This window comes from Pogoniulus pusillus, chromosome 2 (genome assembly GCF_015220805.1).
Source record: "Pogoniulus pusillus isolate bPogPus1 chromosome 2, bPogPus1.pri, whole genome shotgun sequence".
In the NCBI taxonomy this organism is placed as follows: Eukaryota; Metazoa; Chordata; class Aves; order Piciformes; family Lybiidae; genus Pogoniulus; species Pogoniulus pusillus.
In genome coordinates this window covers 44,801,163-44,828,216 of record NC_087265.1, presented here as the reverse complement: position 1 = coordinate 44,828,216, position 27,054 = coordinate 44,801,163, and the positions used below count along the sequence as shown (strand labels likewise).

The window sequence follows — 27,054 nt, the reverse complement described above, 5'->3', positions numbered from 1 at the left end:
AAACACATCAAAAGGGAGACTAAAACAACAAGGGAAAAGTAAAACAACATAACCTTAAAAGCTACATTACATTTGCACAATACCAAATATATGGGTGGTGGATTACTGATAGAGAATTAGGGAACACATCAAAAGGGAGGCTAAAACAACAAGGGAAAAGTAAAACAACATAACCTTAAAAGCTACACTACATCTGCACAGTACCAAATATATGGGTGGTGGATTACTGATAGAGAATTAGGAAACACATTTAAAGGGAGGCTAAAACCATAAATAAAGGAAAAGTTAAACAACATCATGATGCACATTGAACAACTTATTTGGGGTTCTAAATCAAATTTAGCAATGGAACATTAATCATTTGATCTGCTATGCAGGTACGTGCAAGTCCTTGCCCTGCACATATAAAACATGTTCCTTTGCTCTCTGCCATGCTCATGTTTTAGTCCCTCGCTTTGGAGCGAATCACTGCCAATCTATTTCTTTACAGCAAGATGTGCAAAAGCATTCACAACCTCTCAACCAATTTTCAAGCATTACATTCCATTAAAACATTGTCTGGTGCAGTAATGAAAGGTTATGAGACCTGGAGTAATTTTAAACTTTCTTACATTATCATCAGTTGTTGGTTTATCTATTTTCACCTCTGGTAGAAGCTGTCCAGTAGGCGACAACAGACTTGGTGGTCCATCCATCAAGGAAACCACCCCATTGCAATCCACAGTGCTGTGCATCTTCCCATTCACTGGAAACATTGTTGGCCTTCTTGACGATCTACTGGCCTCACTGATATTACTACTGCGTCGTTCACAGTGTCTGCGTGGCAGAAACAAAGAACCTCTTCTGCTCCCATTGTCTTCAAATGTGCTGTGTTCATCATCAGCAAAGTCATTTTCAGATCCTATGTCTCTCCCATATTCTTTAAAACTGAAAAGGCTTGTTCTGCTGCTACGCCTGGGAGAAAACAGGGAGCCACGAACACTCAGTAAAGACTGCAACGGAAACATAAATGAAATGACCAGTTGGAGATCTTAAATACATGAAATGCATTACTATGTATTTAAAAACTAAATAACTTCTATTTTCCAGGAATCCATCGGTGTAATTTTTCATACAGTGTCTTAGGTAAATGTCAGACTTGAGATTAAAGTCATGTGAACAGGTAAATTTACAGTATACCTAAAAAAAAATGATGGGAGAGAAAAAAATGAAGCTGCCTAAGGTCATAGTAGTTTCCATGTCTGCACTAAAGAGAAAACTCAAGACCTCTGGAAATTTCTTTTCATAGAGTCACAAGATTGTTTGGGTTGGAAAAGACCTTTAAGATCATCCAGTCCAACCATTCTCTCCCTTGTCCAGGTGCAGTGCTAAACCATGTCCCGCGGCACCACATCTCTGCCTCTTTGAAACACCTCCAGGCACGGAGATTCAACCACCTCACTGGGCAGCCTGTGCCAGTCTTTGAGAACCCTTTCAGTCAAGTTTCTTCTAGTATCCAACCTGGTGAGGCTGTTTTCTCTCATCCTATCACTTGTTACTAGGTAGAAGAAACCAACACCTACCTAGTTCCAAGCTCCTTTCAGGAAGTCGTTAAGAGCAATGAGGTCTCCCCCCATCAATACTCCTAATGTTCCACAGGGATACTTCACACTTAAATTTTACTTCTATGAATTATAAGGGGATTTCTATTTCAACTGATCTAGTGAAACATAATGCTGCTATGCATGTTAAGCCATGCCAGATCTTAAACGATGAGAGAGACAAAATATTTGTTTAAGTAAACTCCAGAAAATAATACCAACAGTAAGTTGATATTTTAAGCAATGCAACAGTATTTCTCCTTGTATTACTCTGCAAAGTTGCAGGGAAATTTGCTGGATAATACAGCTATCTCACAACAGCAACAACACTCTTCACAGTACCTGATGGGGTGATGTGAAAGGCTTCCCATAACCAAGTCTGTTCCCATCAAAAGACAAACGGAAACCTTTCCTTCTGATACTGCTATCCGATTCAGATTTTGGAAGCTTTTCAACCTTCATGTCATCCTCCTCTTCAGAGAGGTCCCTTTGCCTTCTTTTCTTCCTTCTGTTTCTCCTTTCTTTGGCACTTTTTGAGCTGAGCTTGGATGCTTCTGAAGAACTATCTGAAGGTCCACCAATCCCACTTTCACCGCTGTACTCGGTCATCTCGGCTGCAGCTGCTACTATTGCCTGCCATAGCAATTATAGAATGTGATGCTTTAAAAGTCACACAGTATTTTCAAGACAGTTACAGTCGTGCAGTTAAGGTCTACACCAAATTAATTCTAGATGTGACAAAAGCCAGATGGATTTGTGCAAAACTCAAATAGTATTCTGTAATACAAGTTAAAATGCAAGGGCAGTTAAGATGGTGGCTGTTCAGAGTATTTTGTGTCCATACCATGGAGTCAGCCTGCATTTTGTACAACCACAAAGTAGAAAATACTTGAAAATTTATTTAGATTATTAAATCTACTAATTACAGTGAATGCAATTACAAAGAAAAGAACTAATCAGTCATACTTTGGGTTTTGTTAATTTAGCAAACTGATTTTAGCTGTTATTGCTTGTAACAGCATCCTTAAGCTACTCTTAGGACAAATTCTGTAATACTTGTAGTCTTTCTTTCACTGGTGGTAATGTAGGTAGTAAAAGTTAGTCAGAAATGTATGGATAAAAACATTTCAAGCTGTAATCAAAGCCTAAGAAGTATTTCACAAGTATTGAAATGCTTTCTAAGCTGAGAATTTGAAGAATCATCATGACACATTACTAGATACTGCCCCTAGATTAGAAACATTTATTTTGAAACTATTATTCTGACTTGGGGAGTGCTTTTTATTCTCACCTTAGATATCCATTAATGCTTTATTTGTAAAAAGCAATAAAAAGTCATCCAAAGTACTTATGAGGTATGTGTCATGGCAGGCTGGATAGGTCCAAAATAGGTCCATATCCTGGCTTGCCCAGGCATGTTTTTCTGCTCAAAGAGAGTCAAGCATAGGAAAAGAACACAAAAAGAACCTGGAGCCGCTAAGTGTAAGGACTCTGGCCTGCCCAGAGTGGTAAACAAGGTACACACACTTAGCTTGTGCCTGCCCTGTGCTTTACCCCAAATTTGGGTAAAGCAAGCCCATGGCTTTGTCTAATATGGTAAGGTTTGGCTAACTGCCATTTTGATTGGCCATTGTGTCTAAAGGGAAATTAATCTCAGCCCACGCTGATAAAAGGAGATATGCAGGTAAACAACGTGCTCTGCTGTGCTCTGCCGTTGCCTGCTGCCTTATTGTTCACCTGGTAACTCCACTGTCTTCAGTCTTCCAGGAGCAGACTCTAAATGCCTCCGTGCAATCGGCCTGTGTGGCTAGCATGACATCATGCTGAGACTGCACAGGGCAAGACATCCTGCACATATCTGAAACTCTCCTGCTAAGACTAGAAGTTCTGGACATACACAAATCATTCAGAGGAGCCAGGAAACAAGGTCAGTGATTGTCTGCCTCCTTTCCCCAGAAGCCTGGGAAGAATCAAGTCCCAACAACTGGCAAGACAGAGTTCCCTGAAAGTGTTTGGGCACTGTCTGGACTGTGGCTGGCCTCGTGAGTCAGGTAATAACTTGTGAGTAAATGTTTAAATGCATCTTTGTAATTCTCCATTGCCTTCTGCCATAAGCAGAAAGAGCTCCTTGTGTCCATCTAGTTGCATGTGACCACAGGAATCTTTCTCTGCCAGTTTAATTAGCATTTATATATTTTGCTGGTTATTACTAGCTCTAGATATTATCCATAGAATGTTTCCATGACCATGTAAGAACCTAAATATTATTAAAAATTAGCATTTTGGGGGGGGGGGGGGGGTGGGGTGTGAGAGTTCTGAATATCAAAATCAATACACAATATTAATTTTGGAAAGAATACCATTAATTAATTTTGGGGGAAATAGCATTCATCAATTTCCCCTTCATCACAGTATGTAAAATAATGTATTTTTAGAAATTAATTATTCATTTTGATTTGAACAAAGAGTGTGCAAAGGAATATACCAAAGCTCAACTCCTAGTAGAAAATACCTGAGCTTCTTCTTGCTGCCGCCTCAGCTGTTCAAGCATCTGCTGCAAGTCTGCTTCCCTCTGTTCTGCTTCAACCATAGTTGCTTGATTCTGCTCTTCATAGGCCATAGCAACCACGGCCAAAATCAAGTTAATCAAATAGAAGGAACCCAGAAAAATGACTAGAACAAAAAAAATCATGTATGTTTTGCCAGCAGCTCGTAGAGTCTGTAGGAAAAGAAGAGACATCATCTGTCTGGTGAAGACATGCATCAGTTCTGTACTTCTTAAGCATTAACTAAATTTGAGAAGTGCTGCAAAACATTATTTCCTTCCATAACAAGATCACAGAAACTTTCTGGATTACAAAGCAATGAAATAAAGGGAGCATTTGTGTATGTGAAAAACACCTTTAAGGATCATGTGTTCAAGAAAAGACTGGATGAGGCACTTAGTGCCAGGGTCTAGTTGACTGGATAGGGCTGGGTGCTAGGTTGGACTGGATGATCTTGAAGATCTCTTCCAACCTGGTTGATTCTATGAAACTCTATGCTGTGTCGCTGTATATATTTATTGGTGACAGACCAAATAGCAACACAACAGACACAGCTGCAGCTGAAAGCCAAGGGCAAAAAGCCCAAAAGCCGTTCGTTGCTATATCCGCAGTCTTTTCTATCCCATTCTACAAGTTATAGAATACAGAGACTGGATAAAATATCGTTCCCAACATCCTTCTTGGACAACAGTGATGTAATAGTGGGATGTTAGCTATTTTAACACAGGCTCCTTTCAGTTCTTTGTTCTAAGTTATGTCACTTCCATGCAAATGTTACCCAAGGCGAGAACACCAATTTACTATGTTTCTATCCTCAATCTTACTGCGCCAGGGACGCGCTCCAAAGATACATCAGTCATCGCATTTAGCTGACTCCTTTTTTTGCTTCCCACAATGCTGCTTTAAGACAAACCTCCTTTAATGCCTAACAATGCAGATATGAGTGGCCTTTTCATGTTTGATTTGGGGCAAACCAGACACTAACCACAAATGTTTACTCTGGACTCACCAGCTGATAAAGATCTTCCCAGTAGTCCTGTGTCATCAGCCGAAAGAGCGATAAGAAAGCCCAACTGAATGTGTCAAAGCTGGTGTATCCATAGTTGGGGTTTCTGCCAGCTTTCACACAGATAAACTGTTCTGGACATTTACTATGAGATAAAATAAATAAATAAATGTTAAAAAAATATGTAAGACTGAAATTATTTTTAGTCTCTTGAACTTCTAATGAAGGATATTATGCATAATCTGGGAAGGGGGCAGCTGTTTGTGGTTTATCTTGAACTTCTTTTGCCATTGGAATGGGCTGCCCAGGGAGGTGGAGGAGTCGCTGTCCCTGGAGATGTTCAAGAAAAGACTGGATAAGACACTTAGTGCCATGGTCTAGTAGACTGGACAGGTCAATAAGACCATGACACTAACTGCCTCATCCAACACCTCGGGGGACAGTGAATCCACCACCTCCCTGGGCTGCACATTCCAATGCCAATCACTTTCTCTGGGAAAAACTTCCTCCTAACATCCTGCCTATACTTCCCCCAACACAATTTGAGACTGTGTCCCCTTGTTCTGTTGCTGGTTGCCTGGCAGAAGAGACCAACCCCCACCTGGCTACAGCCTCCCTTCAGGTAGTTGTAGACAGCAATGAGGTCACTCCTGAGCCTCCTCTTCTCCAGGCCATGCTTGCCTTAGGGATGAGAAATGGCATGATACCCATGATAAAGATGTATTTTAAGTCATAGATAATGCAACATGCACCTGCTGAAATGGAATTGTCAAGTTACATAAGAGTTTAAAAAGAAATGCACATCAAAGTATTTTCTTAAGCATGCCAACAACAGCCACATATAACTGATTGTTGAGCTAAGTAGCTAAATTAGCTTATTAAGTTTAGATTGATAATTTTTACATTTTGTTTAGACAGATAGAAAGTGATTTCCAGCATGCCTTACCCTGCATCTGAGCTATTGCCACAAAGCAGATAATCCTTTTGTCCTTCTATGCGATAGAAATTATCTAAACAGAAAAAATAAGAAGTGATATGATTATAAATGGAAGGAGTTGTTTTTCCTTGGTTGAACCTATGTTCAAGTTCTCAAGGCTTGCATGACCATAATCTTCCACTCATGTTTTCCCACCAATGGGTCCAAACACTGCCATATCCATACTGGTAAGTGAAGTCACAAAATTAAGCAATAAAATTAAAACACAACATTAGAACAAAATCATAGAACCATGGTTAAAATGGCTTAATCTCTTCTTGAGTCATAGCAATCACTGAATACCCTTCCAGGATACTTCCATCTAAACTTTTGACCCAGCAGTGTACCCAGGTAGCCAAGAGACCCAATAGCATCCTGGCCTGCATCACGAACAGTGTGGCCAATAGGACAAGGCAGGTTATTCTGCCCCTGTACTCAGCACTGGTCAGGCCACACCTTGAGTCCTGTGTCCTGTTCTGGGCTCCTCAATTCAAGAAGGATGTTGAGGTGCTGGAATGTGTCCAGAGAAGGGCGACAAAGCTGGTGATGGGCCTGGAACACAAACCCTGAGGAGAGGCGGAGGGAGCTGGGGGTGTTTAGCCTGGAGGCTCAGGGGAGACCTCACTGCTGTCTACAACTACCTGAAGGGAGGCTGTAGCCAGGTGGGGGTTGGTCTCCTCTCCCAGGCAACCAGCAATAGAACAAGGGGACACAGTCTCAAGTTGTGCCAGGGGAAGTGTAGGCTGGATGTTAGGAGGAAGTTCCTCACAGAGAGAGTGATTAGCATTGGAATGGGCTGTCCAGGGAGGTGGTGGAGTTGTCATCCCTGGAGGTGTTGAAGAAAAGCCTGGATGAGGCACTTAGTGCCATGGTCTAGATGACTGGATAGGGCTGGGTGCTAGGTTGGACTGGATGATCTTGGAGGTCTCTTCAAACCTGGTTGATTCTATGATTCTAATAACAGAAGTATATTTTAATGAGGAAATCTCAGTTATTTATTTACTGTTTCCCTGAGTTATAACATAAAGGTAGAAGAAAAGGCTAAAAGAATTGTGTTTCTTCAGAAGGCTGAAGTTGGAGGGCAGGAGGATAATCTTCATACTATGTATTAATATGATCTGAAAGGTTGTCATGAGGAGTCTGATTCCTCTCAGAAGTGCGGAGTGGAAGAATAAGAGGCAAATACCAAAACTCTGAGCATGGGAAATTTTGAATTGATAATAAGAAAAGCTGCTGTGAGACTGATCAAACATGGGGAAAGGCTGTGCAAGAAGCTGGGGTATTTCAGTTCTTGGAGATATTAAAAATACACAGCACTAAGCAGTCTGCTTTAACCTTTCCTGTAGCTGAGCAGCAATTGGTCTGGGTGACTGATCTAGGGTAGGGTGTTCCTGCCTATGGCAGGGGGCTAGGAACCAGATGACCCTTGTGGTCCCTTCCAACCCTGACTGAGTCTATGATTCTATGACTGTGGAGAAGGTGTTCAACCTGTATTGCTCTCTTAATCTACAATCCACATAACTCTGTAAGTATGTATTTAAGTCCAGTTAAAGAAAGGAACTATCATGTAAGCATGAGTCTGGGATGCAGTACATAAAACCCACTACTCTTTATCACCATATTTAATTGATTTTTATCTTTGGCTTACAGTTTTAAACAGTAACTTTATGTTTATACACAAACATTTCAGGAAGTCACAAGAGTATTTCTTACTTTCATTCTCAATGTATGCTGTCCAATCAAACACTGTATCATTAAAGTACGGAGCTAGGTATTTTTCAAAAGATGAGGAATTTTCTGCTGGCCAAAACAAGCATTTATTCTTCAGATTCCCCATGAACAGCTGCAGTCCTATTAGTGCAAATACACTCAGGCAAAACACAGTCAAAATCATTACATCTGAGAGCTTCTTCACTGACTGGATTAGGGCTCCAACAATAGTCTTCAAGCCTGCAAAGAGAATCAAATCTTTATTATACTATTAAATACCTATCTAACCAAAACTCAATGTGAACTACTCCAACACACTGTTATGTATCATGCACAGCTTCACAAAAAAATATAATATATTTTCCAAAGGAAAAAGGTACCAAAAAGTCTCAGCATTCCCAAGAAATTAATTTGAAAATGGGAAAGGGCACAAACAGTTCCCATTCCACTGCATTTGCTCTTCAAATGAAGCAGTAATTTTTTGTTCATGCTCTCTATACATGTAAAGAAAACTGTTCATTTTCTTTTCTTCCTGATGCCTCTTGCTCCAAACCTGTGCCAATGTTCAATTCCCACACGTGAGATATTGGATCTATGACAGCAAACAGAACACAACTGTCACTGGAGATGGGTTTGGTGAAGATAGGCATCTTAAGGGACACCATGCAACTTCCATGCTACTCTGTGTTATCTTAGTCTTTTGTCTATGTCCAGGATTCAACTTCTACAACAGACTGAAATTTTCAATCCCAAATGTCTTGATAAATATTAACATTTCATTAGTAAGAGAAAAATAGAGCTCATTTGAATCCTTAACATGTGAGACAAAATTTCACATCACGAAATGGAAATATACACAGGCTATGCATTCAGTTTCTCATGCAAAAACATATTAAACTCTGAGGCTGAGGATTTTAAGAGATTCAGAAAAGAGAATAGAATTTAAATTAAGAGCAAAACCTGGATGCTTCTCTTAAAAATATGAGTTCACCTTCCGTGGAATTTTGGTCAGCCTCAGTGTTTAACCTAGCTCTCACCTGGAATGACTGATATTGTTTTCAAAGCTCGGAGAACTCTGAATGTTCTCAACGCTGAGACATTGCCCAGGTCCACAAACTCTGTCACATATCTGTAGCGAGGGATTCCACACACAAACACAATGACAGCACACACAAAATTAAACACAGATGATGGAAACTGCCTACCATTTTACACAGTTACTTCTTACCTGGGATTACAGAAATAGTTTTCAAAGCTCTCAATACTCTGAAAGTTCGAAGAGCTGAAACATTGCCTAGGTTTACAAATTCTGTTATATACCTGTAGGATTAAATCACAGTTACTCACAATAAAAGTAGAGTGTAAACTACTTACCTGGATCTGTAACCCAGCCTCTATTTTTTTTGGAAGAGTAAATTTTCAATGAGACACTTGCACTGACACTTTCCTGTTTGAATTAAGTTTTCCCTAAGAAACACACACTTCAGTATTTCCACTGGATGCAAATTAAAAATGAAATTGATTTCTCTGGTCTTAGTGTTTAAATGCTATTAAAAGTGGATGGCTCAATGGTAACTTCTCTCTTCTACTTTAGGATAGTCCACTAATTCTGCTCTGTACTGCCTTACATTCAAATGCAGAAAGTTGAAAGAGAATTCAGCTATGATTAATTTTAAATGAACTAAGACAACCCAGACAAATTATTACAGGTCCAAACAGCCTAACTGATATTTGACTTTGAAGAAAGTATATACTTACGCAAAGGAAATGACAATAAAATCAAGCCAGTTCCAGGGGTCACGGAGGCAAGTAAAATCATTTATACAGAAGCCTCTTGCAAGGATTTTTACCAGAAATTCAAAAGTATAAATTCCAGTAAAGGTGTACCTATGAGAATACATCCAAGCAAAAGTTAGATTGTCGTTCAAGGACACAAAACAGGTATAAAGGAAAACCCCTCAAACCCAGTGACTAGTACAAGCACTTGAACAGCAGCCACAATTTAAATGATGATTTTCCCCCCACCACTCTTCTGATAGATAATTGTCTGTTTTTTTAATTACTACTACTTTTCTATCTGCATGTTTGGGTTTTTTTGCCGTTTCTGGCATATAAGGTTTTGAATGTTCACCACAAATAATGAAATTAAGAAGCTTTTTTATTTTTTCCAAAGGAAAATTTCAGCATGGTTGCCATGTCAGAAGAAATTTGTGGGTAAATGAAAGGGAGGTTTACTAAAGTTACCTGATGGCTGACCAGGTAAGACTTGAAAATATCAAACCACTGCTGGGTTGCTCAAAGGCCATGCGAGCAAGAGTCCGGAAAGACACGAGCTTATACCAATATGATACAAACAAAGTCAATCTGTTTATTGAAGCTAAGACTGATACTTACATAGTGGATTGGGTACAGGGGCTTGTACTTTTGATAGGCTCCATCATTAGCTGTTCCCAGGGCTGACCAGCCTGCCCCCATTGCACAGATAGCTACAGACAACAACTTTCACAGCCTCTCTGCCAACCCTCCCAAGGTCATTCCCCCGCAGCTGTGCTTCCTGTCAGAGTGACCTTAGCCTTACCCTGCCTATTCTCCTTATTTCTCAGACTCAGTTCTACTCAATCCTGCTCAAACCCTGGCGTTCCACCATCCTTATCAGAAGTATTTTCTTTAATGAGAGGGTGTGTGTCCCTGTTTCAGATTTTGTCACACAAAAATTAAGGGGCAATAGAGAGCACTTTCCACACTGACAAGCAGTAGGTTGAAGTTGGATGGATATTTCCTTCAACTTATTTTTTGTCCATAACAGTACTAAGGAAACTGCTCAAGAGGGAAAATGTATTTAAAACATTACTTGTACAAACATTCTGAACAGGAGCTTTAAGCAGTTTTGTTCAGAGAAAAAGGTTAACAATATCACAGCTTCTTTCCTTCCTAGAGGCATAGGTCCATGCTGCTTTGAGCTGCAACTAGGTTCAAACTCCAGGCTAGAAAAAAGAGAATGCTGATATTCCACACAAGTTGAATGGGTAGGGCTGGGTGATAGGTTGGACTGGATGATCTTAGAGGTTTCTTCCAACATGGTTGAGTCTATGATTCTATGATACTTAAGTTACCTGATGGCTGACCAGGTAAGACTTGAAAATATCAAATCACCATCCTCATCAAAAGTATTTTCTTTAATGACACTGTGTGTGTCCCTGTTTCAGATTTTGTCACACAAAAATTAATGGGCAATAGAGAGCACTTTCCACACTGACAAGCAGTAGGTTGAAGATGGATGTCTATTTCCTTCATTTTTTTTAACTAAAAGTATAAAAGCACTAAAGAAACAGCTCAAGGAGGAAAAAGCATTTAAAACATTACTTGTACAAACATTCTGAACAGAAGCCTTAATCAGAGATTTGTTCAGAGAAAAAGGTTAACAATATCACAGATACTTTCCTTCCTAGAGCTCACTGGTCCACATTGCTTTGAGCTGCAGCCAGGTTCAAACTCCAGGCTAGAAAAAGGAGACCACTGATATTCCACACAAGTTGAATGGATAGGGCTGGGTTGGACTGGATGATCTTGGAGGTCTCTTCCAACCTGGTTGATTCTATGATTCTAACTGCACAGTCTAACCCTTAATTCTTACCTAATTTATGCATACTTACTCTACATTCTTTGTCCATTCTGGAAGGTTACTCCAGGTCATAAATACACAGTTTGCCAAAATAGTGAGCATAATGAGCATGCTGAATAATGTTGACTGTAGTTAAGGCACAGACTCTTTCATGATGCTGAATTCACATCATACAAAACAGGAGGAATTGATCAGGCTATAGAATACTAACAATAAGCATGAGACAATTCAGCTTACCATCACTAGCAGTGTCACAAATCAGGCAAAAATGTTGCTCAGTAATGAAGGCTGTAACACTAACTCTGTAATCTAGGTATAAAATGCATTAGGGTGGAAGATGCCTTTGAAGGTCACAGGATCCATTATCAAGTCTAGTATGCATGCTGTGTGTCTCTTCCTCTGAATTTAATCAAGAATCTTAAAGTGACAAATCTTAGCTCGAGTCTTTATCTCAAAATTAAAGGACAAGCATACATTTAAACACTAAACCAAAACCCCAAGTGGAACTAAATATTAAGTGTTGAAAATGATTACTGGTCTCTTTAAATAAACAACTTGAAAAGGATATGAATGAACCAAAATTTTAATAGCTATTCTTCTAATAATATTGAAAGGAGAGAAAAGGTACAAGGCAGGTGTGGCGCTGAACCGGAAGATCGTCTTTCCTTTATTCAATACTATAAATGTCTTTAAAATAAAAAAAAAACAGGAGAAGAAAGGGGAGAGGGAGAGAGAGAGACAGGGAAAGAGAAGAGAGAGAAAAGGGAAAGAGAAGAGAGAGAAAAGGGAAAGAGAAGAGAGAGAAAAAGGAAAGAGAAGAGAGAGAAAAAGGAAAGAGAAGAGAGAGAAAAAGGAAAGAGAAGAGAGAGAAAAAGGAAAGAGAAGAGAGAGAAAAAGGAAAGAGAAGAGAGAGAAAAAGGAAAGAGAAGAGAGAGAAAAAGGAAAGAGAAGATAGAGAAAAAGGAAAGAGAAGATAGAGAAAAAGGAAAGAGAAGAGAGAGAAAAAGGTAAGAGAAGAGAGAGAAAAAAGAGAAGAGAAGAGAAAGAAAAAGAAAAAGAGAGAGGAAAAAGAAAGAGAAGAGAGAGAAAAAAGAAAGAGAAGAGAGAGAAAAAGGAAAGAGAAGAGAGAGAAAAAGGAAAGAGAAGAGAGAGAAAAAGGAAAGAAAAGAGAGAGAAAAAGGAAAGAAAAGAGAGAGAAAAAGGAAAGAGAAGAGAAAGAAAAAAGAAAGAGAAGAGAAAGAAAAAAGAGAAGAGAAAGAAAAAAGAAAGAAGAGAGAGGAAAAAAGAAAGAGAAGAGAGAGGAAAAAGAAAGAGAAGAGAGAGAAAAAAGAAAGAGAAGAGAGAGAGAAAAGAAAGAGAAGAGAGAGAAAAAAGAAAGAGAAGAGAAAAGAGAAAGAATTGCATTAAAGATAGATGTTAGCAACTTTGCAATAAAGGCTGTGCTTACATAGGTGTAAGCAGCCAAATTTGTTTGGCAGTAGACTTAAGCAAATAGCAGGTTCTAAATTACCACATGAGCAGTGAAATCTGACCACCACACATTGTGCTCTTACACAAAATTTGCATTTCAGCATTTTCCAAGGTTATGCAATTACATTAAAGATTCAATTATAAATTTGGACCTGATAATATTTAAAATCAATCCAACTATATAAAGTGGTTCAGATCAAAGCTCTTTAAAGAGATTTCAAAGAATGTTTGACAACTGATTGCTCTGGCAGCTGACTGAATGACCACTGAGTCCATTTACTCAACTAGATCTCAGACACTACGTTTCCTAGAAACCCCAGAAATGGAGCAGCCAGGCAGGTGGTTTTCAAATGCTTTGTCACTGAATTAGATTTGAAGAGATAGAAGGATATCTAATGCAAAATCCACTGACTCATATTATTATCATAAGGAAATCTCAAACATGAAAAAAAAAAGCTCTTAAGCAGCAACTGCAGCAGAAGTGTTGCAGTCATATTTACAGCTTACTCAAAATAATTAACAAGTACCTCATACAGCATAATAACTTTCAATCAGGGCTTCTGACTGTCTCCACACCAGAGCATTTATCACTGTATAGTTCAACAGGAATGTTCTAATTACACTCTTAATGTAGAACACTTACTTTTTTATTGATGTAATATGGATCCAGGTCCTCCAAGGGCTCAGAAACCATTCCTGGAGGAATATCACCATAAATAAATGGCAGTGTCTTTCCTGCCTCCAAGTCATTACTTGGTTTTGGGTGATTTTCTTCATGACCACCATCATCTTTATGCTCATCTTTGTCACAATGAGACCTTTCATCAGCAATACGTTTTTCAATAGCTGCAAGAGATTCTTTGGTGAAATAGAAGAAGCTGTCAGATCCTGGTGGTACCAGCATTGCCTGTGCCATCTTTTCATTCTGCAAACTTTAAATGCTTTTAGGCTTTTGTACAAGAAGATCCTAGGAGGAGGGGAAAAGAAAAAAAAAAAGAAAAAACTGGAAAATAGAGGGCAACAGCAACAAAAATCCCCAAATAGAATCTTTTGGCATAGTCATCATCTGCCTCTTTCCTAAGGCTAAAGCACTGTAACACAAAGTATTCAAATTAATCATCAGATACTTAATAGAAAATCAGCTACCAAAACCAACATGGCAAATAGATATACAGATAAGGCAAAGAAAAAAATGAAGGGGGGGTGGGGGTGGGAATAAAGAGAAAAAATAGGCAAATTTGAAAATGTGTATACTGCCCTGGTAGGGCCCAGATCCTGCCAGGCCGGTTTAGTCCTCACTCTCCTCCTCCTGCTGAGGGTCTGGGAGTGGAGTTAGATCAGCAAACAATAATGGTTTGGCCCCAGCAAAGCCTTATCATAGAATCAGCGAGGTTGGAAGAGACCTCCAAGGTCAACCAGGCCAACCTAACACCCAGCCCTCTCCAATCAACTAGACCATGGCACTAAGTGCCTCATCCAGGCTTTGCTTCAACACCTCCAGGGACAGTCACTCCACCACCTCTCTGGGCAGCCCATTCCCAGTAGTTTCTGTAGGCAGCATATTCATCACCATTGAGTCTACATTCATAAAGTTCAATGGAAAACAATTTTACAAGTTTTTTTTAAGTCTTTCTCCAAGTAGTGATAACATCCTCCAAAAAACTAGCTGAATGTTGTGGTATATACTTGTCTTTTCTTCAAGAGAGAGTGATTTGCCATTGGAAAACAGTGGTGATGTCTACTTCACTCATAGGCTTGCTGAGATGTATAAAAACAAAAATCAAAATATAAAGGAACTTTTGCTGGGGATCTCCGAGCTGCATCTCTCTCTAACCTCACCCTCCCTTTCCTTAATTAGTCCACTTTGCTTTCTAACGCCCCTGGCCAAACCTCCATTCTTCCTTGGGACTGGGGTAAGGTTGAGAGGGGTAGGGGGAAGGTGAAGGAGCAGTTGGGAGCCCCTCCTGGGGACTCAGGTTTGTGGGAGGTCTGTCGTGTTTCTGTATTACCTTTTTATCTTGTGTATTTCTGTATATAAGTGTATATATTGTAAATATCTGCATGATACCCATCCACAAGAAGGGTCGTAAGGAGGAGCCAGAAAACTACAGACCTGTCAGCCTGACCTCAGTGCCAGGCAAGGTGATGGAAGAGCTCACCTTGAGCGCCACCACAAAGCACCTACAGGATGGCCAAGGGATCAGGCCCAGCCAGCATGGGTTTAGGAAGGGCTTGTCCTGTCTCACCAACCTGATCTCCTTTTATGATCAGGTTACCTGCCTGGTGAATGTGGGGCAGGCTGTGGATTTAGTCTACCTGGACTTCAGCAAAGCCTTTGACACCGTCTGCCACAACAAGCTCCTGGCAAAGCTGGCAGCTCATGGTTTGGACAGATTCACTCTGTGCTGGATCAAGAACTGGATGGAAGGCAGAGCCCAGAGAGTGGTGGTGAATGGTGCCACATCCAGTTGGCAGCTGTCACTAGTGGTGTTCCCCAAGGATCAGTGCTGGGCCCAGTCCTGTTCAATATCTTTATTGATGATCTGGATGAGGGGATTGAGTCCAGCATCAGTAAGTTTGCAGATGACACCAAGCTAGCAGCAGGTGTTGATCTGTTGGAAGGTAGGAGAGCCCTGCAGAGGGTTAGGGTTAACTCTAGCAGGGCTGCACCATGTGTGCAGCTCCTATTTTATTTATTTTTATTGAAATATGCAGACTTGAGACTGTTACAATTTCTACAGAAAATGAGCTGCTTTCATTCCTGCTACCCCAGTATTATTAGTCTGTGATTGTCTGCAAAACAAGAAGTAGGCTTAGTGCCATGGTCTAGTTGACTGCATAGGACTGGGGTATAGGTTGGACTGGATGATCTTGGAGGTCTCTTCCAACCTGGTTGATTCTATGATTCTATAAATCCAGAAAGCTCTTAGATGCTTAGAAAGCTCTAATCAACAATTAAAAATCTAGAATGAATTCTTCTCCTCTCAATTTCCTGTGTAAAGGCTAACAGTACATACACTACTTGTCCACTCCAAATATTCAATATCAATGAGAACTAAAACAGTATTGAATTATTAATTGCTCTGAGACTGAATAAATTAGAAGTAGGGTACATTTCACCCCACACTTCTAGGCAAAAGACTGTGGCAATGCAATACACTAAGTGGGACAACTCCTTCTAAAGAAGAGATTTGGCCACATCCTTATAGCTTGTTCATTCAAATAATTTTCAAGCCTAAAGAAAATGCATAGGAAAAACAGACTGGAATTCTGTTTGGCTCCAGGGATTCAAGTTCTTACATACAACTCATCTTATACAATACCTTTGTTTCTTTTCCAAAGGTATTACAAACTTGTTACTTGCAATTCAATCATCTCTGATTTCAATTTAGTGATTTACAGCAATACTCAGAAGATAGATGAAAAAAAATACTAATATTTCAGGAAAGAGGAATGTTTTAAAGGGTGAGGATGCTATGGCTTTAGAAAAATAAAACACACAGGAAACTTTCTCTAATATAAGCCTATTTTTAGAATTTGCAACCACTTAGGCAAGTCAATTTGCCTCTTTCCTTTATGTGAGACAATTTCCTCATCCAGAGCAGATCCAGGAAATACAGTCCCTACAAACAAGCAATCCAGGCACTGATGTATCAGACTGAAAATCTGTACTAGAGCTAACAAACAGCAAATACCAAGCAGTGAAAGTTTACTGGGTGGTTTTTTTTTCCTTACAATGAACAACAGGGATAACTCTGATTTACATTGTCAGAAATATGACATACATGTATTTTTAGTCCAGTAAGTCATTTATGTGAGTGGCTACCACCACTTTTTTCCTGACCACAGAAAACCTTGTCAAAAAAAGACCTTGCTTCTTGTTAGGTCCAAATAAATCACATAGCCAAATCCCTGAATGTTGGGGTTTGGGCAGCACTGAATGATTTGAAATGAGAGCGCAAGAGGGGTAACATTAGGACACAGAGAAGGATGTGAGATAAGGAGTGCAGCTTCAGGGAAAACAACCTTGAAAAGTTGGCAGAGAAGCCACAAAGTTAGACGTGTGAGGAGACTAAGGGGGGCTGGTCAGTCAGACTTGCTCCTAGGGCATGTGGACAGCCCACACTCTATTGTGCAACCTATCAGAATTATACAGGTTGTAGTAGCTCTCTATATAAGTGCAGCTTTTAGCTGCAATAAAGGTTCAACTCATGCATCACATTGGTGTCTCAGCATCGTTCCGGTCCCTGCACCATGTAGGCAACCCCAGCACCTGCATATTAATCTAAGTTTAGAATGACAGAATCAGTCAGGGTTGGGGCCACAAGGATCAGCCAGTTCCAACCCCCCTACCATGGACAGGGACACCATACCCTAGATCAGGCTGACCACAGCCTCATCCAGCCTGGACTTAAACTCCAGGGATGGGTCTTCAACCACCTCCCTGGGCAACCCATTCCAGGCTCTCACCACTCTCATGCTCAACAACTTCCTCCTCACATCCACTCTGAATCTCCCCACCTTCAGCTTTGCTCCATTCCTCCTAGTCCTGTCACTCCCTGATGGCCTAAAATGTCCCTCCCCAGCTCTTTTGTAGGACCCCTTCAGACCCTGGAAGGCCACAAGAAGGTCACCTGGAAGCCCCCTCTTCTCCAGACTGAACTCTTTCAGTCTGTCCTCATGGGGGAGGTGCTCCAGTCCTCTGAGAATTCTTGTGGCCCTTCTCTGGACACACTCCAGCATCTCCACATCAGGTATCAGAAGGCTACAATGAGTCTCTTTGAACTGTTGATTCATTTAACAATCTAAAGACTAGTTTACAAAAGATTTGCCTCTCCACTAAAGCTTTCCTTCACTTCACTACTACACCAGCCACTGGCAAGTCTCTGTTTCATGGATACCACATCATGACATAGTATAATTGCTAGAAATTCAATTATGAAACAATACTCTCTATATGTATTTTCAAGTAATCATGGCACTTGCACTGTATTTAGTTTTCTTGTCTTTGGTAGCTGATAGTATGAAAGAAATGCAATCATACAGGATGCATTTATTGCCTTTACACACAGTACATATTACCCAAAATTTATGGTTAGTTACTGTGTCCATCTCTGGGCTCCTCCATTCAAGAGAGATGTTGAGATAGTGGAATGTGTCCAGAGAAGAGCGATGAAGCTGGTGAGGGGCCTGGAACACAGCCCTATGAGGAAAGGCTGAGGGAGCTGGGGGCGTGCAGCCTGCAGAAGAGGAGGCTCAGGGGTGACCTCACTGCTGCCTACAACTACCGAAGGGAGGTTGTAGCCAGGTGGGGGTTGGTCTCTTCTGCCAGGCAACCAGCAACAGAACAAGAGGACACAGTCTCAGGTTGTGGCGAGGGAGGTCTAGGCTGGATGTTAGGAGGAAGTTGTTGGCAGAGAGAGTGATTGGCATTGGAATGGGCTGCCCAGGGAGGTGGTGGAGTTGCCATCCCTGGAGGTGTTCAAGAAAAGACTGGCTGAGGCACTGAGTCTTGTTGATTAGCCAGGGCTGGGTGCTAGGTTGGACTCAATGATCTTGGAAGTCTCTTCCAACCTGGCTGATTCTATGAAAAATGAGTGCATTCACTTTAGCTACATGAACTCTTTAGGATGTAATTGACACATTCCCCAAATGATAACACAAACTGTATTTTATACAGGAATTGTAAGGACTTCATCTTGTAGCATTTAAATGCTGTAAGGTTTTGCATCATGAGATATTAGTGAAAACACTGTGGGGAAAGAATTTTTATTCTTATACAATGGAGAAAACAGTTTTAGACAAGGCAGCTTTAGCAGGAAACTGAACCACAGTTCTCCAGGAGGAGGTTTGAATTAAAGGAATAGAGATATTTTTTTAAAAAGACAAAACTTGTGTTCAGTTCTGGGCCCCCCAGTTTAGGAGGGACATTGAGATGCTTGAGCGTGTCCAGAGAAGGGCGACGAGGCTGGGGAGAGGCCTTGAGCACAGCCCTACGAGGAGAGGCTGAGGGAGCTGGGATTGGTTAGCCTGGAGAAGAGGAGGCTCAGGGGAGACCTTATTGCTGTCTACAACTACCTTAAGGGTGGTTGTGGCCAGGAGGAGGTTGCTCTCTTCTCTCAGGTGGCCAGCACCAGAACAAGAGGACACAGCCTCAGGCTGCGCCAGGGGAGATTTAGGCTTGAGGTGAGGAGAAAGTTCTTCACTGAGAGAGTCATTGGACACTGGAATGGGCTGCCCGGGGAGGTGGTGGAGTCGCCGTCCCTGGGGCTGTTCAAGGCAGGATTGGACGTGGCACTTGGTGCCATGGTCTAGCCTTGAGCTCTGTGGTAAAGGGTTGGACTTGATGATCTGTGAGGTCTCTTCCAACCCTGATAATACTGTGAACTTTTCCTCGGTGTTTCCAAGAAGCCAATAAATAACACTTGCAGAAAGGAACAAAGTAGTACAGTGCTTCTAAATTTAATTTTCAGAAGGTCTCTGGCTCAGATTTCCCCATCACTGAATGAATGTCAGCTTAAAATCAGATCCTGGGCTGCATCAGGAGAAGTGTGGCCAGCAGGTCGAGGGAGGTGATTCTCCCCCTCTACTCTGGTGAGACCCCACCTGGAGTACTGCAACCAGCTCTAGAGCCCCTATTACTATCAGGATGTGGAGATGCTGGAGCATGTCCAGAGAAGGACCACTGGGATGCTCAGAGGGCTGGAGCAGCTCTGCTATGAGGACAGACTGAAAGAGTTGGGACTGTTCAGTCTGGAGAAGAGGAGGCTCCCAGGTGACCTTCTTGAGGCCTTCCAAGTTCTGAAGGAGGCCTACAAAAGAGCTGGGGAAGGACTTTTTAGGCAATTAGGGAGTGACAAGACTAGGGGGAATGGAGCAAAGCTGGAGGTGGGGAGATTCAGAGTGGATATAAGGAGGAAGTTCCCATTCCAGGCTCACACCACTCTCATGCTCAACAACTTCCTCCTCACCTCCAGCATCACTCCACTCCCCCTAGTCCTGTCACTCCCTCTTATAATAGTGGCTGCAGAACTGCATGCAGTACTCCAGGTGGTGTCTCACCAGAGCAGAGTAGAGGGGGAGAATCACCCACCTCAACCTTTATGGAAGACACACTTCCCTTGCAGTCCTGCTCCTGAACCTGCAAGTGCTCCAGCCTCCAGTCAAGAATTCTGATTTGATTTAGCATATATATGACAACTGAAGCTTTTAACATAATATCTAAAACTAACTATGCAGATTCTCTTTGTGTAATGGACCATTTGTTGGAAGGTGCTCAGCTACTCTGCTTTCTCCCATAGCAGAAGAATAAGCACAATTGTATACAGCATTATGCCTCATGACTCAAATTAAGTTAGTTTTAGCCAAATCCTCTCTCGACTTCTATTAATATATGGAGGAGATTTTTAAAACCCTCAGTTATGTTTGAATTGGTTAACTTCTCCCAAACAGTTTCTGTTACCAAGAGCAAAGATTTACAAAGAAATTATATTTGAAATTTATAAACTCAGAAACAACAAACAATACTACTTTTCTGAGTTAATAGGAGAATGAAAACTTTCACAAGAAGTGAATTTGTTTTCTATGTATTATTGTTGCATATAAAGCCAAGATAATGTATTGCAACATATTAAGTGAATGGAGAAGTACACATTAAAGGAAAGGCAGTGGCATTTTTCCATGCATAGAAGGCAAACTTCCTGCAAAATATAATAGATATGGAGAAAAGAATAGTGTGGGCTGTAGGACAAGGGAGGTTCTTCTGCCCCTGTAGTCAACACTGGCAGGCCACACCTTGAGTCCTGTGTCCAGTTCTGGGCCCCTCAATTCAAGAGAGATGTTGAGGTGCTGGAACGTGTCCAGAAAAGGGTGACAAAGCTGGTGAGGGGCCTGGAACACAGCCCTGTGAGGAGAGGCTGAGGGAGCTGGGGGGGTGCAGCCTGGAGAAGAGGAGGCTCAGGGGTGACCTCATTGCTGCCTACAACTACCTGAAGGGACATTGTAGCCAGGTGGGGGTTGGACTCTTCTGCCAGGCAAGCAGCAACAGAACAAGGGAACACAGTCTCAAGTTGTGCCAGGGAAGGCCTAGGCTGGATGTTAGGAGGAAGTTGTTGGCAGAGAGAGTGATTGGCATTGGAATGGGCTGCCCAGGGAGGTGGTGGAGTCACTGTCTCTTGAGTTGTTCAAGCAAACCCTGGCTGAGGCACTTAGTGCCATGATCTAGGGCTGGGTGCTTGGTTGGACTGGATGATGTTGGAGGTCTCCTCCAACCTGGTTGATTCTATGAACATTTAGACCAACATCTATTTTCTGTTGCAAGAAACTTCACTGCAAAACCACAGAGATTACTTTTTCTCTATGCAACACAAACACTCTACGATTCCTATGTCCAGCACTACATTATAAGAGAAAGTTTCAGTTAAACCTCTCAAAACTCAGGCCTGTGAATAAAGGTGATGAATTGAAAGCACTCTGTTAAAGACCAAGACATTACTGAATAATTCAGAGGATCTTTCAAAAAAATGTCTGAAACAAACTGAGCATCAGAAACATCCAGGCATGAGCCAACCATATATCAAATTCATAGAATCAACCAGGTTGGAAGAGACCTCCAAGATCATCCAGTCCAACCTAGCACCCAGCCCTATCCAATCAACTAGACCACTGTTAAGAAAGTCACACAGAGAAGGTCACAGTTATACTGCAATCAGAGGCAACATTTCATCCAACCAAAGAAGTTCTGAAATATCTGCACTTCACTGAGTGCTTCAATTCTAGTCAAGTCTGTCTTCAAGCAGTGGATTGTTTGGACAGCTTGGATTGTTTTAAACAGCTTAGACAAAAGGAACATGTGTTTTTTCCTTGCCTGCAGAGATTTCTGTACATTTCTATAGCTACAAATTTTCTGATGTCACAGTAAAAAGCAGCAGTTGGTGAAATAAGAAATCCAATGATCTCTGCATCCAAACAATTATTATCATTACATAAAAGGTTTATGACTTCCCACTTCACGATATTATTTCCCCCCAAACACATCATTTGTCTAAATTACTCATATTCTGCTTTCCTTCAGAGGGACAAACACAGAATTTCTTGCCTCCAGCAGTTGGAATTTTGTGTGTATATAATGCAAGCAAGCAAGAAATTCATATGACCTACATCACTTTTTAAACCACTTCGAGTTCTAAATCAGTTTCCCTTGCAACAGAACTCAACATTAAGTAAATTTAGGAAGAAGAGTTAGAACATACTGCACACCATGGCAGCAGATGCCCATCTCAACTTATCTACATTCACTTCTTAAACAAAAAGACATTTGAAGTTATTTCACATGTGTGACATTCTAGAAGTTATCTGTACCCCCACTCTTATGAAATCACCCAGACTAGACTCAGCCAAGCTCTAAATTAAGGAATGAAGCTTTATATTTACAGATTAGTACAATATACAAGCAGGTATTTACAATATGTACAGTTAGAGATAGAAATATACAAGCTAAAAAGCAATACAGAAACACAACAGCCCTCCCAGAAACCAGAGTGCCCAGGAGGGGCTCACAATCACTCTTCCACCTTCTTTCCATCTGTCTACCTTTTCCCAGAGTTTGCCTTACATGTGAGTTTGGAGGATCAGCAGGGGAGGTTAGAAAGCAGAAGGATTAGTTACAGAGAAGCAGCCCAGGGCACCCCCTGCAACAGAGACACACACACTGACTCTCCTACGCTGTCTTATCTATGTTTGTGTTCTTGTTTTTATCCATCTCAGCAAGCCTATGAGTGCAGCAGACATCACCACTGTTTCCTTTTCACAGCCTATAATCTAATTCCACTCACTAAAATATTCCAGCTAGCCTGAAAGTAGCACACCATGACACACCAATCTAACTAAAGCCTGGCAAGACCATTACATCAAACACAGCAGGAGTTGTCAATAACCCATTCTGTTGATTAACCATTTTTGGTTTCCCTTGTTACACAATGGTACTGCTAAGGGTCATGCCCTTTTGTGATCAAACATATTTTTCCACTACTCATCAAAAGTTTACTGAGGTCCAGTTAGCTGACTGAAACAACAATATAGCTTCTTGGGTTTGTTTATAAAAGCCACGTTTCCCACATTTTTGGCAATGTATTACTATCGTAGTACTGGAGGCCCTATTACAAGAGGGATGTGGACGTGATGGAGCATGTCCAGAGGAAGGCTATGAGGATGACCAGAGCACTGCAGCACCTCTCCTACCAGGACAGACTGAAAGAGTTGGGGCTGTTCAGTCTGCAGAAGAGGAGGCTCCCAGGTGACCTTCTTGTGGCCTTCCAGGATCTGAAGGGGGCCTACAGAAAAGATGGGGAGGGACTTTTTAGGCTACTAGGGAGTGACAGGACTAGGGAGAATGGAGCAAAGCTGGAGGTGGGGAGATTCAGGCTGGACGTGAGGAGGAAGTTGTTGAGCATGAGAGTGGTGAGAGGCTGGAATGGGTGGTTGAGGCTCCGTCCCTGGAGGTGTTTACGGCCAGGCTGGATGAGGATGTGGCCAGCCTGATCTAAGGTAGAGTGTCCCTGGGCATGGCAGGGGGGTTGGAACTAGATGATCTTTGTGGTCCCTTCCAACCCTAACTGAGTCTATGATTCTATTGCCTATAGAGCTCTGCCCATGACCTTGGAAGACAATCTAAATTTACGGATTCTTACCAGATAAGACAACATTACAGTGGAGGAGCTGAGGTAGAAGCAAAATACCTTAGATAGATGACTTGTTCCATTAGGATGCTATATGAGACACAATTCTTGCAGGCTTGTGGCGGAGCCTCTGCGATGGCACCTGAGGGTACTCCCTGTCTGACAGAACTGCTGTCAGTAGTCACTAAGGATACACCAAGATGAACCTCTGTGTTTTTCAAGGAGACTCACAGGATTTTGTATCAGTTTTTAGAAGAAGAATAATTCTTGGAATCTGTCACAGCTACAACAGACACAAAACACTTACTAAAGAAACAGCTTTTTTTTTGCTGCTGCAATGGGCTGCCCAGGGAGGTGGTGGAGTCACCGTCCCTGGAGGTGTTCAAGAGAAGACTGGATGAGGCACTTAGTGCCATGGTCTAGATGACTGGATAGGGCTGGGTGCTAGGTTGGGCTGGATGATCTTGGAGATCTCTTCCAACCTGGTTGATTCTATGATTCTATAAAAACCTTGGTATAAAAATTAACCCAACAACAATTTCAGGTTCAGTTCTCTCATAAAAATAAATAGATAAGCCTCTCTTTAAAGATGTTCTTGCTACAAGTTAAAGATTTTAGGCTGAGAAGAAGGAATGTCAGAGCTACTTCCACTTTTTTCATAGTTAGGTGCTGGAGTTTTCACAGCAAACCCCCTGCTGATCCATTAAAATCAATCTCAAAGTTCATTTACTATCCAGAGAGACTGCCACAGCAGCAAATCAGAACTGCTCCATGATTTCTTCAGACCTCATCATTTAGTATTAATGAAATATTAATGCAGTAATAAATAACTTACAGACAAACAATATGAAAGGGCACAAAAACACTGTGCACAGCAAAGACACTGCATACATCCATGTACATGGACGTTTTCCTCTTATGAACATGGAATGAAGCAGCCATCTGTTGAGCTATGTGTATCAGAATGCTCTGTGTAATTCACTCAAAGTTTGAACATAACATTAAGACATGGCCAAAGCATTTCAAAGTAATCACAGAATCATAGAATGGCTTAGGTTGGAAGGGACCCCGAAGATTATCCAGATCCAACCCCCTACCATAGAGGTGGGGACATCTCCCACTAGAACAGGTTGCTCAAAGCCTCGTCCAACCTGGCCTTGAACACCTCCAAGGAGGGAGGAAGCAGCCACAACTTCCCTGGGCAACCTGTGCCAGTGTCTCACCACCCTCACTGTAAAGAATTTCCTCCTAATATCTAGCTTAAATCTCCCCTCTTCCAGTTTAAACCCATTACCCCTTGTCCTGTCATTACAAGACATTGTCAATAGTCCCTCCCCAGCCTTCCTGTAGACCCCCTTCAGATATATATTATAAGAGGAATTATCAGATATGGTTATGGTTTGCAGGCCAAATAATTACATTATAGAGAAAATATTTCTCCTATTAAACCCCACTTGGAATTTAACAGGAATCATAGAATGGTTTAGGTTAGGAGGGACCTCAAAGATCATCCAGATCCAACCCCCCACCACAGGTAAGGACACCTCCTACTAGAACAGGTCACTCAAGGATTCATTCAACCTGGCCTTGAACACCTCCAGGGAAGAAGGAACCATCCACAACTTCCCTGGGCAACCTGTGCCAGTGTCTCACCACCCTCACTGTCAAGAACCCTTTCCTAACATCTAGTTAGAATCTCCCCTCTTCCAGTTTAAACCCATTACCCCTCATCCTGTCACCACAAGACCTTGTCAGCAGGCCCTCCCCAGCCCTCCTGTAGCCTCCTTCAGATACTGGAAGGCCACTCCAAAGTCTCCTTTATTTATTATAATTTATGTATTTCAATCCATGCAGGTGTGGCACTTGACATTTTTTTATCTACTGTTACATGGCTCAGTTTTACCATCATTCTCACAACTTTACAACAAAATTGATTACAAGCTAAAATTATCTTGAATGTCTTAACCCCTGTCAGATTTAAATCAATGCCACGTGATCTCTCTGACTGACTGTGCCAACATAGTCTTCACATCAGTAAAACCCTCATTAATGCAGAAATTGCAATCAATTTAATGAAAGTTAGAAGAAAAGAGTGGGTTTAATTCTTTCCACACAGGGAATATGTATGCTGTGTCTGACATAGAAGATTTAGTTAATTTCAATTGCAGGTAGAGTGAAAAAAAAAAAAAAAACAAAGAAAAAAATCAAATTGTGATAATTTTTTTTGGTATTGTGTTTGTAGCCAGTTATGTAAATCTATGTCAGATCGTCCAAATTCCAGCTCAGAACAAGTCTAAGGTTACAACTCTTTCATCACTCACACCAAAAACTCCATTGGTTTAAAAGGTCTGTTCCAGGTTTCTTGCCCATGCCCATGGTTCCTTAGCCCTTCACTCACCATATCCCCATCTGCCTCTTGTGCAAACCCAGGCTTATTTTTCCAGCTCTCTCTCAGTCCTTGGCACCATTTGCCTCTCCAGCTTTCTGGCTTACATTCTACCAGGTGCAGCCTGGAGAAGAGAAGGCTGCAAGGAGACCTTGTTGTAGCCTTCCAGTATCTGAAAGGGACCTGCAGGAGGGCTGAGGGACAGTTTAAAAGGTCTTGTAATGACAGAACAAGGAATAATGGGTTTAAAGTGGAAGAGGGGAGATTTAAACTAGATGTTAGGAAAACGTTCTTTACAGTGAGGGTGGTGAAACACTGGAACAGGTTGCTCAAGGAGGTTGTGGCTGCTCCCTCCCTGTAGGTGTTCAAGACTAGGTTAGATGAGCCCTTGTGTGACCTGTTCTAGTGGGATGTGTCTCTGCCTATGGCAGAGGGTTGAAATTAGGTGATCTTTGAGGTCACTTCCAACCTAAACTATTCTAAGATTCTATGAATATTTGCTGTAGGCTTTTGCTCCTCTGTTAGCAATATTGAGCCATCAGTAGCACAAATCACTACTGCAAAGCAACAGCAATAAACTTCCAACTAGAACAGCTACCAAAAAAACTGCAGCTGAAAGTGTCCTTCTGAAAAACAAACGTTAATTAGGAAGTAAATGAGAATGAGCTCCTCTAAGCTACCCCAAATAAAGATTTGAAAAATAGATTTTTATATATATAAAAAATAGTAGGAAACTCCTCTTTATTTTAAAAAATAGAGGAAAAATGTAACAAAACCTGGGAAAATACAAGCTAACAGTGCAGAGCCCAAATGTGTGTTTCACTAGCTTTGAAACAATAAAAGATAAGATTTTCAAGCCCTTCAAAAATGTTAAGGACACTGTTTTGCCATCTATCAGAAAGCTCAAAATATTATTGCTTCTTTTGGTATACAGCAGCCAAACACATCTAGCTATAATACAAACCTACATTTGTTCATTAACTGAAAAGTGATAAAATTTGGATTAAATCTTTATTTGTTGTCATGGACAATATTGTCATAGAATCAACCATGTTGGAAGAGACATCCAAGCTCATCCAGTC

At 41.3% G+C, this 27,054-nt stretch overlaps 1 protein-coding gene and 1 long non-coding RNA gene across 9 annotated transcripts in view; one reads left to right on the top strand and one right to left on the bottom strand.

The window, feature by feature from the left end:
* The window catches only part of LOC135186220 (sodium channel protein type 2 subunit alpha-like), a 56,125-nt gene extending 42,254 nt beyond the window's left edge, over positions 1-13,871 (bottom strand). The window contains exons 1-11 of the mRNA XM_064163786.1: positions 13,554-13,871; positions 12,009-12,127; positions 11,472-11,561; positions 9,577-9,705; positions 9,047-9,138; positions 7,822-8,058; positions 6,079-6,142; positions 5,136-5,277; positions 4,093-4,299; positions 1,923-2,213; positions 612-992 (exon numbers count right to left, since the gene is read on the bottom strand). Of these exons, the coding sequence (XP_064019856.1) occupies positions 612-992; positions 1,923-2,213; positions 4,093-4,299; positions 5,136-5,277; positions 6,079-6,142; positions 7,822-8,058; positions 9,047-9,138; positions 9,577-9,705; positions 11,472-11,561; positions 12,009-12,127; positions 13,554-13,826 (2,025 nt within the window). The 5' untranslated portion in view covers positions 13,827-13,871. The remainder of the gene's footprint in view (positions 1-611; positions 993-1,922; positions 2,214-4,092; positions 4,300-5,135; positions 5,278-6,078; positions 6,143-7,821; positions 8,059-9,046; positions 9,139-9,576; positions 9,706-11,471; positions 11,562-12,008; positions 12,128-13,553) is intronic.
* Positions 1-27,054, top strand: part of LOC135186224 (uncharacterized) — a 119,764-nt gene that overhangs the window by 80,486 nt on the left and 12,224 nt on the right. For 5 of the 8 annotated variants that reach the window (XR_010306780.1, XR_010306772.1, XR_010306771.1 and 2 more), the window contains 3 exons: positions 1,360-1,503; positions 3,537-3,631; positions 9,992-10,077. This is a non-coding gene — a long non-coding RNA (uncharacterized LOC135186224). Of the gene's footprint in view, positions 1-1,359; positions 1,504-3,536; positions 3,632-4,046; positions 5,168-9,991; positions 10,078-27,054 lie in introns of those variants that run through there. The other 3 variants (XR_010306776.1, XR_010306781.1, XR_010306778.1) reach the window with 3 other exon arrangements.